Consider the following 17,637-nt stretch of genomic DNA (forward strand, 5'->3'; position numbering starts at 1 on the left):
TGTTGGTGTAAATGCCCTGAGGAGAGCGGTTTCTAATCTGGACCTTCTCTTTCTGTGTGTTGCTCCCCAGTGTGACAATGCAAAAGGCTTGAAGGCCTTCTACGACGCAATAAAATACGGGCCGAACCACTTGATGGTGTTTGGAGGCGTCTGTCCGTCGGTCACGTCCATCATCGCAGAGTCCCTCCAAGGCTGGAATCTGGTGCAGGTAAGGCCTGGCCGCTTCCTATTTGGGAACCGTCGCTGATTGGTCACAAATCTTTTGTAGAAATGGTTCTCCCACGTGGTCCCTCAGTGGATGGATTAGGCCTCTTGGGTTCTCCCCGGATGATCGCACAGCCTGGGGGCTCCCACCTCCAGGGTTGCCTGCTCTGGCCTGAACTCACGTGGGCAGCCTTGATTCCACCCTGTATTTAAAAACCGTTGGTGGCCCAGCCCTGACTCCCTAGCCTGGCTTTCAGGGCCTTCCATGTCTGCCCAGCATTGTCTCCTGTCGGAGCCTCTCACTCTGCGCTGTGGCCCCTCCAGACAACGCCTCTCCCCTTCAGGCCTCAGCACCTTGATCTCGCTCTTCCCTTAGCCAGAATGGCCCTTTATTCACTCCATGCTGAATCACCGCACCCCACTTAAATTCCTTTTTGTCCACTAAGACTGCCTCACGTCCTTTCTTTGGGATTCAGCCTTTCCTGGGGCTCCTGGACTATTACTGACTCTTTGCACAGGAAGATTTTATATGCCATTGAGTGCCCACCCATGAATGTATGGTCTGGTGTAGGTAGGACACACCAGTGTCAGCTTCTCTTCAGATTCAGAGAGAGGAGCGTAGCAAGGTATGAGTGCTGGACTGAGTGACATCTTCTTTTTGCTGCATCCGTCCGTGTATCTATCCCATCCATATAACAAATACTTGTTAACAGCCTACTGTGTGCCTGCAATTTTGGTAGGTACTGCGAATATCCAAAAAGCTGAACCCGCTGCCATCAAGTTGATTCTGACTCATAGTGACCCCAGAGGACAAAGTAGAACTGTCTCATAGAATTTCCCAGTCTGTACACCTTTACAAGCAGACTGCCACATCTTTCTCCTGCAGAGTAGCTGGTGGGTTCAAACCACCAGCCTTTTTGTTAGCAGCTGAATGCTTTAACCACTGTACCACCAGAGCTCCTGACTGGGAAGAGAGTGCTGAATAATTCAGACACAGTCCCTACCTTTCTGAAACTTCCATTCCAGTGGCAGAAGATACCAAAAAATCCCACTGCCATCAAGTTGATCCCATAGCAACCCCATTGGGTTTCCAAGGCTGTAAATCTTTACAGCAATAGATTGCCTCATCTTCCTCCCATGGAGTGGCTGGTGGGTTTGAACCACTGACCTTCTGGTTAGCAGCCAAATGCCTTACTCACTATGTGAGATAAGCACGAAGCAATTAAGCAGTAATAGTAAGAACTAACATTTGTGTAATACATATGCAGGGCTTACTAGGTGCAGGTGGGTAATGCCGTCAGCCATTACTTAATTGGAGGAAGGTTGACTGGTCCACCCAGAGGCACCTTGGAATGAAGTCCTGGTGGTCTCCTTCCAGGGGTGGGGAGTGGGCACTGAAACCTCTGTGGAGCACAGCTCTACTCTGACACATACGGGGTCATCCTGAGTCACAATCAACTTGATGGCAACTGGCTAGGGCTCACCATGGCCCAGAGCTGCTCTGGACACATCTATGCATTAGCTAACACAGTCCCTTTATCTTCTCTCTGCAATAGCATTCCCATTTATAGGGAAGAAAACTGAGGCACAGAAAGGCTAAGTAGTTTCCCTAAGGACCCACAGCTGATAAGTAATAGAGCAGGACAGAGACTCAGGCAGTGTGAGCCTTGAGGTAAGACTGGTGAGGACGATGACAGAAGTAAACAGGTAATGGAATGAACAGTGAGATGTGGGCAGGCCTCTTGGAGGAAGTGACTTTGGAGCTCAGACCTGAAGGGTGGGAAGGAGCCTGCTGGGTGAAGAGGTTCCCTGTTGGTGGTTGGACAGCAGATGCAAGCAGCCTGTGGTGGGAAGAGCTGGTCTGCTCATGGAATAGAAGAGAGGACAGTGGTGCGGGAGCGTGGTGGGTGAGAGTTGGGATGAGGAGGCTGAAGAGACAGACAGGGGCCGGAGCATGCGGGGGCATCTGTTATCACTCGTGTCAACTGAGAACCTTCTCTGAGTCAGGCCCTGCACGCATCGGGTGCTGGGGAGAGAGCTCACCGCCAAGAGGGGTGGGGGCAATGAGCTACGGCAGAGGGGTGGTAAAGGAGGGGAGAGGCCCAGGAAGGCTTCCCAACGGAGGGGATGTCAAGCTGCTGACGGAGGAGGGCGTTGGACAGCTGGAGTCATGGAGGAGACTGGGCGTACCAAAGCGAGAGGTGGGAAGGTGCGTGGACGTGGGGAGCAGTGAGTCACTCACTGTGGCCGGAGCAGCCATGCTGCATGTGGGCTGATGCAACAGGACACGAGGCCGGGAAAGCAGCTCAGCGTGCTGCTATGCAAACCTTGCAGTGTAACAGGGAGCCGCTGGGCTCGGTGTGCCAGGAGCCTGGCCTCAAGCCCTCGAGGAACCCACAGACAGTGGTGAGGCAGGGCAGGTCACTGACCCTCTCTGGTCGAGTTTCCCCTGCTCCGTTAGCTCCCCACAGCACCACTGGGCAGGTTACCTGCCTTGCTGAGACCCAGCCCCTCAGTTGTAAAATCGGGGGAGCGATAATAGTGATTTCCCAGGGTTTTATAGGGATCAGAAGTCCCTGTGGTGCACGCGGCTAAGGGCTCGGCTGCTACAGAAAGATTGGAAGTTCGAGCCCCTGCACCCCCAGAAGCACATCAGGAAAAAGACCTGGTGATCTCCTTCTGAAAAGCTAGCCACTGGAAACCCTGTGGGGACACACGTCCTCTGACACGTGGGGTCGCTGTGGGTCGGAGCGACCTGAAGACAGCTGCTGTGTCTGTTTCTGTGTGGGTTGGAGCTAGGCCGGCACGTAGGAAGCACTGTGCACTGCGTGGATTTCTTTGTTGTATTATTCTGTCCAGCCTCCTGCTTCTCCCCTTAGTACTCCAGCTACTTAGCATTCCTGGTCTTTCCTGTGTTCCTGCCTTTGCTCACAGTGTCTGGACCCCCGAGACCCCCTTCCTCCCTAGCGCTAGTCTATCAAGCCTACCCATATTCTCAGACACCAGCTGGAAAGCTGCCTCCTCCAGGAAGCCTTTTCCGATTGCACTAGCTCAAATAGGCCCTCGGAAGTTGTCTTCATGCCATCTCCCTAATGAAAATAGAAGTACTACCAGGGAATGCATACCACCCAGGAGCCCATGCCCCTCGGCTGGGCCCTCTCTTAGGCTTTGCCTAGGGACTCTTCAATGTCACGTGCCATGCCCTATTATTAAATGAATTGCATTTTGTGGGGAATAATTTGTTCCACATACATTACACACGTGTTTTACGTGTAGTCTTCTCCACTAGACTGAAGGCAGGGCCGTTTTCTTCAGCTCCCGTTCTCAGTGCCTGGCACAGCACCCGACACACAGTAGGCCCTCACTGTGTGCCGACCGGAGTTGAACTCCGTGCAGTCTCTCGAGTGCAGACATGGCCATGAGGAGGGGTGGGGGTGGGAAATGCAGATTCTGGGCCTCCACCCCGACAGCATTGGTCTGCGTTGGACAGGAACCTTGTCCTGTGGGTGGGGAACTGGCTGGAGAGCTCTCAGGGCCTGGGGACGAAGTCCTGGGGTGAGCCCACGAGAGAGGCTCCTCCCTACTTGTGGAGCTGGACAGGGAGGAGCGGGCACAAAGACCTGCATCTTGTAGGGGGGTAGCCCTAGGGGCCTGGATTTCTGCCCCCTCATTTTCAGGGAACGGAGCCCCTTCCTTAATGGACCAGGCCCTGAGGCCCTCCCGGCCCCCTCCCCATCTCTGAGGCAGAACATGCTTCTAGAGATGGCGGAGGGGTGTGGAGCGGTCTACCCGCATTCTAGGGATCTGATGTTGTTGTTGTTGTTGTTATGTGCCGTCGAGTCAGCCCTGACTCATAGCGACCCCTCCTTGGGTTTCCGAGGCAGTATCACTACGGAAGTAGGATTGCCCAACCTTCCTTCCGAGGAGTGGCTGGTGGGTTTGAACCACCAGCCTTCTGGTTAGCAGTCAAGTGCCTTAGCCACTATGCTACCAGAGCTCCCAGGGATCTGATGACCACCTAACTTATTCACACTGGGCTCCGAGACAGTTTTGCAAATGAGGAGAATGGTGTCCTTTGTATAACTGAAGAGGCGCTCTGAGTGCCCTTTGGGGGAGCAGCGCCGGCTGGACAGAGAGGGCCCCGAACACGTGATCCGTTCTTCCCGGTTCCCGGTGCAGCAGAAACAGGGATGCGCAAGCCGGAGGGTGAAGGCTCAGCCGGGGCTGGAAGTGGTTCAGTTTAACTTCTGCCTTTTGCTGGGCTTCTTTTGTCATGGCTGTTGCATAGAGAGGCTGGTGCTGTGTAAGCCGTGATGTGAGTCACTGAGCTGCTGGGAGCCGTGGTTCGCCTGTCAAGCTATAAGGACCTTTGTAGGGCTCAGGTCTGATGGGCAGCCAGGGGGCCCCGACCCCTCTGACCTGGTCAGACTTGCAGAGTTCAGGTCTGGGCCTCACCCTGGGTGGGCCAACCGAGGCATGGACCGGGAAGACTTCTGGGAGAGGTTGGGGCCTGGACCTTGGGGAAACTGCTGAGCATGTTCAGGCCAGAAAACATGCAGGGGGCTGGGGACGGGGGGCGTCTCGGCTTTCAGAGCTGTGGGGCTGTGTCTGTCACTGGTTCCCTTGTCTTCAGTGCAGAGAAGCGGGAGCAATGGCTGAGCATGGAGGGAGATTTCAGCTCCCACAGACACGCCAGCGTGGAGCAGGCTGCCCCACTGTCAAGTAGTGACGTCCCTGTGCCCAGGGGCCCCGAGGTTCTGGTCTCAGCCAGGCCTGCTCCTGGGGAGAGTCAATGCGGGAAGCAGATGTAGGCCAGCTCAGTGGGCCACACACTTACTGTAAGGTGATGTTAACAATGCCGATTCCCAGCCCCCCCTCGGAGCAGGTGAAAGGACCCGTCAAACCCTCAAGGACTGGAGATTCCACTCACGCCCCCACCCCCACCCGCTGCCCCCGTTTCAGCATCAGCAGCTCAGGTGAGTCAGAGCAGCATTCCTGGGGCCTGGCTGGGCCAGGTGGTCCCTACGGCCCTGTTCCTCACCCAGATGCCTGGATTCCCTGAGAGCTCCTGGTCCACAGACCAGAATTCCATTCGTGTTGCCTGTGTGGCAAAGAGGACGTGGGGGAGATGGCAGATATGTCAGGGTCACCCTCTTCCCCTTGCCATGCCCTCGCTCGGCCTCAGCGGTCACTCCACCTGGCAGTGTGGATGCGCCTTCCGCTGTGAAGCTCCTGCCCCGGGCTCTCTCCCCTACACACCCCTCCCCGTGGTGCCGGCTGGCCCATGTCTGCGCGCACACTGCCTGCAGCTGCCTGAGAGCAGCCCACCCACCTCAGCAGCCTGGCCAGGAGCAGGTGGACGTAGGTGCTACGTGGTGTGTGGGAAGTGTGTGCTGGCCGAGGGAGCAGATACCTGCCTTTGAGGTGTGATCTCTCCCCTAAGGACTGAGGGCAGAGCTACAGCGGTGATCCCAGCACAGCCCCCGGTGAAAGGGAAACCCAGGGAGACCTTCGCTTTTGGCCTTTGGCTCAGCCTCGGCCATCCCTGGACCCGCTGTCTTTTTGGTTTTATTTCTTTAATTTTTCAATTTTTATTGTGGTGAAATATTAAATGTAACAGAACATCCAACCATTTGTACACACACAGGGACATTGTCTGCATTCTCCACCTTAGGTACCCATAACCATTACCCGTTTCCACATCTTTTCATCCTCCATAATAACAACTTTGTACTGCTTTAGCAGTACCCCTGGTTTCCCCTCCCACCTGGCCCGGGTGGTGAACATTGATCTCTGTGCGGTGGCCTATTCGGGATAGTTCATGTCAGTGGGGACCCGTGTTTTTAACGAACGTGTTTCCTTTGGCGTTTTCCTTAGACTCCATGTGAGTCTTGCCCTCAGCAGCTTGTGTCTGACCCCACCCCGCTCCACACTCTTTTGGGCACTTCTGCACATCTCCCAAGCAGCCCTGATGGTGCCGTGGTTAAGTGCCGGGCTGGTAATGAGGTAGTTGGCACATCGAACCCACCAGCCGCTCAGTGGGAGAAAGATGTGGAAGCCTGCTTTTGTTGGCAAACCTCTGGGACAGTTCTACACGGTCGCTGTGAGTCAGAATCAACTGTTGTTGTTGTTATATGCCATTGCATTGTCTCCATAGCGACCTCTCCTTGGGTTTCTGAGGCGGTATCACTACGGAAGTAGATTGCCCAACCTTCCTTCCGAGGAGTGGCTGGTGGGTTTGAACCACCAATCTTCTGATTAGCAGTCAAGTGCCTTAGGCACTATGCCACCAGAGCTCCCCAGAATCAACTAGGTTTTTTTTAATCTCTGCAGTGTAGTAAATTACCTAGTGTGGCTTTTCTAGTCATAAGTCTTTGTAAACTCTGTGGTGGAATTTGCTGTGAGCAACTGAGGAGCTCCTGATTGTAAAAGTTATCCACCTGGGGTATTTCTGTTGGGAGTGGCAGTGGGGCAATGTTCTGGGAGGGTCGCTCTCTCTCTCAGGTGCTTAGAATTTTGATGTTATGATTGGCTAGTTTGACCACTCTGCCAGGCTCAAAAGGAGGCCTCCTAGAGGCAGAGGTCTCTCTCTGACTGCTGGTTGAGGAAGACGTGCTGCTGAAAGAGACACGCCTTCCCGAAAGAGACACATGCTGCTGGGAAAGAGATGCAAGAGACATGCATTGCTGAGTGAGACACCGAGGGACACTCACTGTTGGAGAGAGACTGAGAGAGACTGTGAGAGACTGTTAGGAGAGAGACGGTGGGCTGGGAGAGAGACTGAGTGTTTTTCCTGAACTTGAATTGTAGCCTGGTGCTTCTCTAATAAACCCCATAATCTGTGAATTCTGTGTGGCTACTGCAGTGAATTATCGAATCCAGAAGAGAGGTGGTGGGTGCTCTGGGAGGAACGGTTGGTGAAAAGGCTGGAGGGAGGCAGCATGTCTGGCCTTGCAGTAATAGGCTTTGGGTTACTGATAGTGATTCTGTCTTCCTCTTGTGGCGTTAGAGGAGGTCAGAAGATGTGGCCTCCTTGCCTTTTTAGCAATCTCCCTCTAACCTTGTCTGTCCTTCTGAAAGCAGGGGGCTTCAGGAATAAGCAGGAGAACGTAGCCTGGGTGGGGAAGACAGAAACAGGGTGGCTCCTACAGTAGATGGAAGCAGAGCTTGGCGGAGGTGCAGGAGGTGCTGGCGACAAGGAGTGTGACATTCACAGAGATGATGACAGAACTCTTTCTTCTCGAGAGTGAGATGATAGCTACCCAGCTTGCAGACAGAAATAGTCCAGCTGATGAAAATAAAGTCAGATTCCTGAGGGGATAAAGGGCTGCTCGCAGGAAAATGCAAACCCTATTCGGCCAGGGACCGTCTCCCGCAGAGCCTGCCCTCCAGGAGCGGCCACGGCAGATTATTACACTGTGGGCACCTCCTCCTGGCACCGTCCTAGCCCTCCCCGCGGCCCTGCCTCTGGACTGCCTTGGCCCTCCCCTGAAGACCTTCCTGGGAAGGGAGCAGTCCGTGGAACAGGGCTGTCTCCTTGGAGAAGCTCAGTGACCGAGTGGCGTTAAGGAGAACATTCAGGCAGGGTATTGACCCTGCGTTTCCACACATGTTAGCAACTGAGTCCCAGCACACGTAGGACTTGATTTCTGAAAACTCTAAATTGTGTTTGGTTTTGGCATTTCAAAAAAAAAAAAAGTAAAAAATAAAAAAGTCACGCATACTGCATTGCAGCTAACAATGTGGGACCCTGTTGGTTGACGCTGTTTGCTTCAGAAGGACAGAGCTGTTGGGATCCAGCTGTGTTTGCCCAGGTGAAGATCTCATGGAAGCTGTAGGTTGCCTGGGGAATCAAAGGGATGCTTAGCACTTAGCTGTGGGCTGCGAGATTTGAGGCAAACTCAGAAGAGCAGAGCTGTGGGGTCTTAGCACTCATTGGACCCCATCACCCCATTGTACAGACTGGGAAGTGAGGCTCAGAGGAGGTAGGACCTTGCCCAAATTCTCTCTCACAACTGCAGCAGTGCCCTTGGGTCCCTGGACTGACTATCTGGTCTTTGAAATACAGCCATGGTCTGTCTTTATCGGTCTGAGCCTCACATTTTTTGTATGTAAAATGGACATGGCAAACCTTATGTGTTTCATGTGTTTGTTGTGAGAATCACTGGAGATTTTTCTCAGTGAAAGCACTTTACAATCTATGAAGCAGTAGCTGCTGCTTGGTGATCAGGATTCTCCACTGTGAGAGCAGACCTCTGATTCCAAACTAGAAATCCAACTGTCAGTTGATTCCACTCCTAGGAACCCTGTAGGACAGAGTGGAACTGCCCCAGAGGGTTTCTAGGACTGTCAGTCTTTAGGGAAGCAAAGCCCAAACCAAACCCACTGCCACTGAGTTGATTCAGACTCATAGCGACTGTGTAGGACAGCGTAAAGGTGCCCCACAGGGTTTCCAAGGCAGTAAATCTTTATGGAAGCAGACTTCTTCATCTTTCTCCTGTGGAGCAGCTGGAAGGCTCGAACCACCGACCTTTTGGTTAGCAGCTGAATGCCTTAGTCTCTGCATCATCGCAGCTCCTTAGAGCTCTGATTTCAGAGGCCTAACTATCACCCTCTCTTTGCATTGATGACAAGGGTTGTCTAACTCAAGTACTGCAGACCCTGAAACTCAGGTGTCAGAAGCCTAATGGAGGGTCTTCAGCCAAACACTCAAAGAGCATCTCAGCGCCCCTGAGTCAGGCTCCCCCAGGCCAGAATCCCACCCTCCAGCACATGTGGCTGCTGCCACGCCCCAGCCACGGAGCGGTTAATGGAGCCCGTGGGTTTGATTGGAAATCATTTAGGAGCAGCGTTGTGATCAGACACACTTGGAAACCTGCTGCTGCTGCTGCTGCTGCAAGGAGATGGAGACAGTAATGGAAGGCGGGGTGAGACATTTCTTGGCGCCGGTCTCCAGAGGGTCTGTAGGGCATTAATAATCTATGAGATAGCCTACCTTCTGGATTCACTGAAAAGGCACAAACAAACAGGAGGAGGAGGAGAAGTGATGTTAGAGTGAGGACTGGGAGCCAAGGGGGGGTGACAGCAGAGACCCCACAGCCTGGAGAACTCGGAGGAGCCTTCCTGCCTGTGTCCTGGGACGACGCCTGGTGCAGGAAAGCCGGGCTGTGAGAGCAGGAAGCATGTTAGGAGGCGGGAAGGAAAAGGTTGGGGACTTTTCGTTTAGATGCTAATGGGTAGGAAGGAGTACAAGTCCTCAGAGGATTTTCGTGTCAGAGGACTCTGGGAGTTGACTTGAGGCAGGACCAGTGGTGGCCATGGCAACAGAGGTGGTAGCAGAAGTTGGCTGAGAGTCCATGGGACACACGGCAGCAGCAGGTGGGCCAGAAAGGGTGGAGAGAGGTGCTTGTGGAAGGCTCCATGATGAAATGAAACACCTGGCTGGAGCCTTCCACAAGCACCTCATTTGTCCCAAGCCAGAGGCTCTGGCCACCCAGGATTCCTTGGGCCACTCAGCTGCTCTTTGAGCCTTGAGGCTCTGTTCAGGCTGTTTCCCTGGCCCGACAAGACCTGCCATCTCCTTTTCATTGTGGAAGCCAAGTCCAGCCTCTAGGAGCTGGCCTCAGGTATCCTCCTGTGGAGCTATTTGTGATTTCTCCAAATTATCTGGTGAGTGAGTTGCTGGCTGCTCCGAGCTCCTAGGCACGTTACCCCTCATGCAGCCGTTTCTACACAGAGCAATAGCAATCATCTCCATTCCGGCCTCCCGTCGGACTATGCTCCCCTGGGGACAGCAGCCATGCCTCATATGTGTCTGTGTGCCGGGTCCCACCTCAGGGCCTGACACAGGACAGGGCAGAGGTGTCGCTAGGATGGTGTCACCCTTCCTGTGGACCTCCACCCATACCAGACCAGACTCCTTGATGTTTATTACCCCTTTCAATCATAGAATAACATGTGATAAATAGTTATAAATTGCTTTAATGTACTATTTCTTAGATCATATGAATACTACCAACAAAATTGTTTTGTAAAATCTTTCTACAGTGGTATTACAATATTAATTTACATCATTTTTAGTAACTGAGCAGAAACCTTTTTAGCTTTTTCTGAAGGTTGGGCAATCTACTTCCGTAGTGATAATGCCTCGGAAACCCAAGGAGGGGTCGCTATGAGGCAGATCTGATTTGACGGCAGTGAGGTTTTTTGTTTTTTTTTCCTTTGATAATGACTTCATTCTCAAAAAAGTTATCAATATAGGTTCACAAATACTACTTATCACAATATCTTAGCTAACACACCAGAAAATTTGGCAAAATCTGCAGCTATAAAAATACCAGGAACAATGAGAACAGCATGTGGTTGTAGTGTGCAGATGAGACCACATGATTCGAAGCATCATTGTAACTGGGTAACAATGACAGCTCTGATTGGAGCATATTAGAAGGTTCAGAGAAAATCAGCACAGAGTTTCACCTTGTACATATATTGATTCATGTACACTGGGCTTACAAAACACGTTTTTTGATGTTATGACAAACTGCAGGGATATTTTTATTAAAAAATAATAAATTTCTGCTGAAACAATGCACGAAAATTTTATGGACAGTCCTTTCGGTGTCACCCCTCTGACTGTCTCCTGGTGTGGTCCGCACCCCATGCCCCTCCCTAGTGACGCCACTGGGACAGGGGCCCAGTCCTGTGCGCTTAGTGCATGGGCAGCGAATTCACTCCACAACTCCCAGTCAGCCTTTGGGGCCCTCTGCCCTTCGTGGTCTGAGCCTTCAAATCCTTCAGAGGAAGTGCTGGAGACACGAGTCCCCACATCTACCCTGGCTTCCGCTGATCTTGGGGGATGGGGAAGAGAGGTGTTCTATTCTCATTCATTCATTCACTGACCCACACTCCTATTCTTCCAGCCACTCCCTCACTCACTCTCTCATCAACTCATTGCCTCTCTCTTTCACTTAAACTTTCCCTCCCCTGCTCAGCCTGCCATATACCAGCCTGTCCCAGACCATGACCGTTTCCCCCACCCAGTACTGCCACCCCAAAAGAGAGGGCTGTGACAGAGAGGCCATTTTGTGCAGTAGCCAGTCCAAACCACCCTGCAAACCCCCCCCAAAGCACCCAAACTCATTGTACTCAAGTTGGCGCCTGACTCACGACGCTCCCACAGGTTACAGAGTAGAACTGCTCCGTAAGGTCTTCCTGCCTGGAATCTTTATGAAAGCCATTCACCAGGCCTTTCTTCTGCGGTGCCACTCAGTGGATTTGAACCACTGACCTTTCAGTTTGCAGCCAATCACAAACTGCTTCCACCACCCAAGCTCCTCAGAACTCCTCCAAAACACATTCTTGTCTGGTCAATTCCAAGTCATAGTGACCCTATAGGACAGAGGGGAACGGCCCTATAGGGTTTCTAAAGCTGTAAATCTTTGTGGAAATAGAATGCCTCATCTTTCTCCCATGGAGCAGCTAGCTGGTGGGTTCAAACCACTGACCTTTTGGTTGGCGCCTGAGTGCTTTAACCACTGTGCCACCAGGGCTCCCTCAATGGCCAGGACAAAGGACTAGAATTCAGAGGCACTGGGCAATTGCCCTTCCTATGTTTCTTCCTGGCAGAGCGGACTCGGGCCCATCAGTAACCTCAGAGCCTCACTGAACTCCTTTGTGAAATGGAGCTCATCGTGTCTGCCTTGGGGCCACTGAGAGTGGCAGGTGGGACTGGGTGGTGGAGCAGACTGGGAGAGCCCCTCCCCGTGGGTGGTAGTAACATTATCATCACTGATGCCTTTGTGATCTGAGAGGCTGCCAGGGCCCAGACAGGGAATCCCTGGAAGATTTATAGGGCTCCATTTATCTCCAGATTCAAAGTCGTGTGGATGAAGTGAATGGTCGCAGACCAGAAAGGTGATTAAGAACAGCAGAATGAAGACGGAGAACGGCGGGAGAGGCGCACCAAGCCCAAGGCGCCGGACGAGGGCCGTGTGCTGTTTTTCTGGTTGAGGCTTCACTGAAGCTGAGGCAGGTCCAAGGAGGCAGGGCACACTCAGGTGCATGGCGGATCCCAATCTCTTTCTGCCAAAGACCCAACCCACCTCTTTACTGTCGATCTAGTAGAAGATCCCATCCAAGGTTCTGACCCCCATTTGTAATTCAAGACCATGGAATCTAAAGTAATAATCAGTTCCCAGTGTGTGACTCCAGTGGCCTCATTGTTTACCCCTCTCTCACCGCCAGCCACGTCAAGCCTTTCTGGAAATGTGTGCGGTGTAAATAATTCATTCTAAATAAATAAATCACTCGCACCACTTACAGTACAGCTGATGCTGCTAGTATCGGGCCCAGCCACAGCCACTTCCGAGTTGAGTCTGGATGGAACTGAAGATGGGTGTTAGGAAACAGATCCCGTCCGGGCAGGACAAACACATGTAACATAGGATGAGAACACCTACTTGATAGGGTTGTTGTGAGGGTAGGAATAAGGCATGTGGAACATGTTGCCAGCCCCCAGCTGGCATTCAGCATTACTCTTAAATGGGTATTATTCCTTTAAGACTAGAGTAAGGATTGCCAACTTCTTAAGGAAAAGTGTGTGAATTGGACTTCCTTTAGAGCAGTGGTTCTCAAACTTTGATGGGGATCAGAATCACCTGGTACCTTGAAGACATGGCTAGTTCCAGGTGTAAGTCAAAGCAGGTAGAAGGTGAACTTGAAGCATCTTGCACCAGAAGCTAAGGCAGTGTTCAAACACCAATGGGAGGCAGTGAGTGCCTCCATGCTTTGTGGGACATCTGTCCTCATAATGCATGTGGATGATTTGTTCAACTCAGAAACAATAAAATAAAATCAAGTCTATGGGTTTGTGTTCTAACCAGTTGCCATCAAGTAGACTCTGACTCATGGTGACCCATGTGTGTCAGAGCAGAACTGTGCCCTCTAGGGTCTGCAGTGGCTGGCTTTGCAGAAGGGGGTATCCAGGCCTTTCTTCAGGGTATCTCTGGGAGGACTTGAAATGCCATCCTTTTGGTTATCGCTGAGTGCGGTAACTGCTTGCACCCCCCAGGAGTCCCAGTGGTTTGGATTAAGAGCCTTGAGTCTCGCTGCCAGCCCCATCACAGGCAGAGGGACTGGATGGGAATATCAGCGGGCCTTAACTAGGCTGGGGATCTCAGTCTTAAACAAAACAGAACAACCGGCACATGGTAAAAATACAAAAGCTAGTTTGATGAAACTTCCGTGGGATAGATTTGGGACAAGTCATATGTTAAAAAGTGTAATGGCTGTAATTGGTTCAAACATATTGATTATTTTAAAAATAACCCAGGAACTTGGTAAAATGCAAAAACCCACTCGGCATAGGGTGACCACCAACCTGGGTTTCTGGGACTACAGGTTTCCTGGTTGTAGGATTTCCAAGTTTAAAACCAGGGAATTCCCCAGTGAACCAGGACTAGTTGGCCACCCTAAGCAGGCCCTACCCTGCTGCCAGGAGCCTGGGCGCTGTGTGCTTGACCAAGATTCTGGGTGATTCTGATACATACCAGCAGGTGAGAACCACTGCCTTAGAGTGAAGAGCCACCCTCAGGTGGAAACTGAAGGCCCATGATGGGGACTCTGCGGAGGGGGTGGGACAGAGTGATGTTTCCCCAACACGTCTGATGGTGGAAGTCGTCTGGGTGGGGTGGGGTGGGTGAGGTACCAGTGTCCGAGTTAAGTCAGATTCTTCAGTCCACTGAGCACCTGTCCATGGAAGGGGCTAGGAGGCTGACACTCAGCTGGTGCTCTGCACGGTTCTTATCAGTGCAGGTGGGGAAGCCTGGTCTGGAGACTCTCAAAAGCCCTCGTTGGAGGTGCCCTGGATGAAGGGCCCTGGATTACCTAGCGTCTCTGAAGGGAGGCCAGGTGTGCCAGCTGAGGGAGAAGGGTCTAGGGGGCTGGTGTTCACACTCAGGCCCTGGCTTCAAGGAAATACTTACTGATTCTGCCTCAGGGACCACTCTTGGGAGTCAGAATGGAGCAGCAGGGACAGCCAGTGTCATCATTGACCACAGACATCCCTGTGGTCAGTGTCATGCAAGCAAGGGCTCCTGTCAAGCTGCAGTATGTGGGATGTGCCCTGCCCTAGCCTTGGTCTGGCATGGTGACAGATCAGCCAGATCCCAGACCATACCTCTTGTTGGCCAAGAACACACAGAGGGGACTCCCAGTAAGGCATGAAGGATAAGTGAGGGGACTTGGCTTCCGCTTCTGGCTCTGTCACTTGCTGGCTGGGTGAGCTTACACAACACTGGCCCTCACTGGCGCCCAGCGTTTTCGCCTATGACTGGAGAGGGGTGGTCCCTGCCCTGCCTTCCTCCCAGAACCACTGTGAGGCTGGTGGGAGGTGGAGCCCACAAGGGGCTTAGGGATTCCATAAGGTAGCTGTCTTAGTTTCTTGGTGTTGCTATAACAGAAGCACCACAAGTGGGGGGCTTTAGGAAGAGGAATTTATTTGCTAGCAGTTCATGAGGATAGATGTTCAAGTTCCGGGTGCTGGCTCTGAGGGAAGGCTGTCTCTGTCAACTCCGGGGAAGATGCCTGAGTCTTTCAGCATCTGGAGCCCCAGTGTTCTTCAGTTCCTTGAGGGTCTTCATCTAGTGTCTGTTGTCCCATTCTTGCTTTTGTGTCTAATCTGCTCTTTTTATAACTCAGAAATGATTGGGTTTATGACACCCCACCCCACCCCCACTGATATGAGCCCAAGAATATAAGACAGGAAACCCTATTTGCAGATGGGATTACATCCTTAGGTTAGGAAGTGGAATCCCAACACGTGTTCTGTGGGGACACAATGCTGTCTGTCACAGTGGTGGTGACAGAGGCCCAGAGGGTCAAGCGATCTGCTTAAGGGCAGTAGCAGGTAGTGACAGAGCTATTGGGTCCCCCTCTAGTCCTTCCCCTTGTGCTCTCTGCAGCTCTGGGGACTTTGCCCATGCTGTTCTCACTGCTGGAATGTTCTCTTTGCTACTTCTCCCTACTTGGCTTCTTCCTTTGTATGTTCTGGTATTTGGTTCAAGTGTCACCTCCTCCAGGAAGCCCTCATAATCTTCCCCAATCCTGCTCTCCACCTCTTCCTTCATCTTTGCAGTTCCTTCGCTGTATTACAACTCTCTGGTAGGGTTTTGGTCTCGCCTACCAGACTATAGTGCTTCAGGACAGGACTGTCTAAGCTGTGGCTAGAGCCCCAGGTCCTAGCATGGGGCCTGGCCCTGAGCAGGTGCTCAGAAATCATGAGAAGACAGAGAGGAGCCCTCACACCTGGACAACCTGTTAAAACTGCCCATCTGTATTCCTACTGGCTTACATTTCTATAAAGGAGCTCCGGTGGTGTAGTGGTTAAGGCATTTGGCCGCTAACCAAAAGGCTGGTGGAGGAAAGATGAGGCAGTCTGCTTCTGTAAAGATCTACAGGCTTGGAGACCCAATGGGGGGACACTGTGAGTCAGAATCGACACTTTGGCCATGAGCTTGGTTTTGGAGTCTTATATATCTGTGGCCTTTTCTGTATGCAAGGCATGGTTGTAACCACTGTGCATGAATTAACTCATTCACTCCTCATACCAATCCTTGGGAAACTGAGGTCCAAAGAGGGCAGGACTTGCCCAGCTTCCTGCTGTGAGCAGACCTTAGGGTGAGGTCGGCTGAAGGCCTCCGGGAGTGGGGTCGTTGGGGGCCATGGCGACTGCAGAACCCAGTCTCTGCCATCCCTCCAGAGTCTGCCTCAGCAAAGAGCTTCCTGTCTGTCTACAGAGGCCAACCCTTGCCACCACATGCCTCTCAACGTGGGTGTGTTCTCCCTGTAAATCATTCATGACTCGCACACCAACACCACTTTTAAACTTATTACTCATCCAGTAACTTATGTATAAAAAATAGATGGTTCCTTTGAACTCTGAAAATGGATGGCCTGGTTGTTGGTGAAAATCGATAACTATGCTAAGTAATTCAAGCACACAGTACTTACGGTTCTACTCGGGGTGGTTTTAGAATGAATGAGTTGATTTTTTTATTTTTTAATATAGCGTAGCCTGCGTTCGTTTTGAATTATACAGGAGCCTTTTGCTTGGAATCTGTTTACTAAGAAGATTAAATAATTTATTATTTCCATGATGAAGCGATTGAGCCTTCTATGGCAGGAGGGCCTCTACTTTAGAAAAACGCTCTGAGGTTAGACAAACATTTAGACGTTAGGGCTGAACGACAACATAAGCACACATTACTGTTTTCCCCAAATGCCCACCAAAACCTATTGTGTAGCACTGTCCTGGCTACTTCTAAGATGGCGTATGGCCTGTGCATAGATTAGGAAGTGGGCTCCTGTTCTGTGTGTCTTCTGAAACTCTGGGCCCATTTCTAGAGTCCTGGTGCTTGGACCTTTAGCATAGCGAAGCATCTCTAGCCTGCCAGCCCTCACTAACAGAAAGGGTTTACCCAGGTCTCAGCTTAAACATCACTGCCTCCTAAATGCCTTTCCAGACCACGCCCTGCCTCACGCCTTACTTCTTGTTCCCTGTTGATCTTGCCTGCTGGTCATGGGCTCTGTCCACGAGGGTAAGGACAGCGTGGGCCCTGTTGGCCTGGGGAACCTGAAGCCCAGCATGGCCTGCAGTTCTAGGAAACCTCCACCAATCTTTGTTTTGGTTTTGTTTTGAATTTCTAGGGTATGTTCAATGTACTGTGTTTAATCAGTTGCAGGTGTTATTTTAAAGGCAGACAATATTTTTGCTGCTCTATTTACATGTCTGCCTTTCCACCAACTTTCTTGCAACTTTTTATTTTGAAAAATTTCAAACCTGCGAAAAGGTTAAAAGAAAGAACAAGAAAAATCATAGACCTTTCATGTAGATTCAGAATTGATGACATTTTACCGTATTTGCTTTTCTTCTCTTTTCATTCTCTCTCTCCCTCTCTCTCACACACACTCTCTCTCACACACACTCTCTCACACACACACTCTCTCTCCCTCTCTCTCTCACACACACACTCTCACACACACACTCTCTCTTTCACACACACACACACAGCGAACTGCTTCACAATAGTGTTCAGACATGACATTTCACCTCTAAATAACTTTCATGTGAATTCCCTAAAAACAATAATATTCACTTATATAATTATGATAATTAATATCTAAATATTTTAACATTGACACAATATGATCCATACTCAGATTTCCTTAATTTCCCAAAAATGTCCTGTTATTGTTTGTTGCTGTTATGTGCCGTCGAGTTGAACCCGACTCATAGCGACCCCTCCTTGGGTTTCCGAGGCAGTATCACTACAGACAATGAATAAGGAAGACCGAAGAAGAGTTGATGCTTTTGAGTTGTGGTACTGGCGAAGAATGCTGAAAGTACCGTGGACTGCTAAAAGAACTAACAAATCT

At 51.3% G+C, this 17,637-nt stretch overlaps 1 protein-coding gene across 1 annotated transcript in view; it reads left to right on the forward strand.

The window, feature by feature from the left end:
- Positions 1 to 17,637, forward strand: part of LOC103205072 (gamma-aminobutyric acid type B receptor subunit 2) — a 272,285-nt gene that overhangs the window by 141,457 nt on the left and 113,191 nt on the right. Inside the window, exon 4 of the mRNA XM_007950339.2 lies at positions 71 to 208. Within this exon, the coding sequence (XP_007948530.2) occupies positions 71 to 208 (138 nt within the window). The remainder of the gene's footprint in view (positions 1 to 70; positions 209 to 17,637) is intronic.

The sequence above is a fragment of the Orycteropus afer genome, unplaced genomic scaffold, assembly GCF_000298275.1.
Source record: "Orycteropus afer afer isolate SDZICR_OR568_19922 unplaced genomic scaffold, OryAfe1.0 scaffold00267, whole genome shotgun sequence".
NCBI lineage: Eukaryota > Metazoa > Chordata > Mammalia > Tubulidentata > Orycteropodidae > Orycteropus > Orycteropus afer.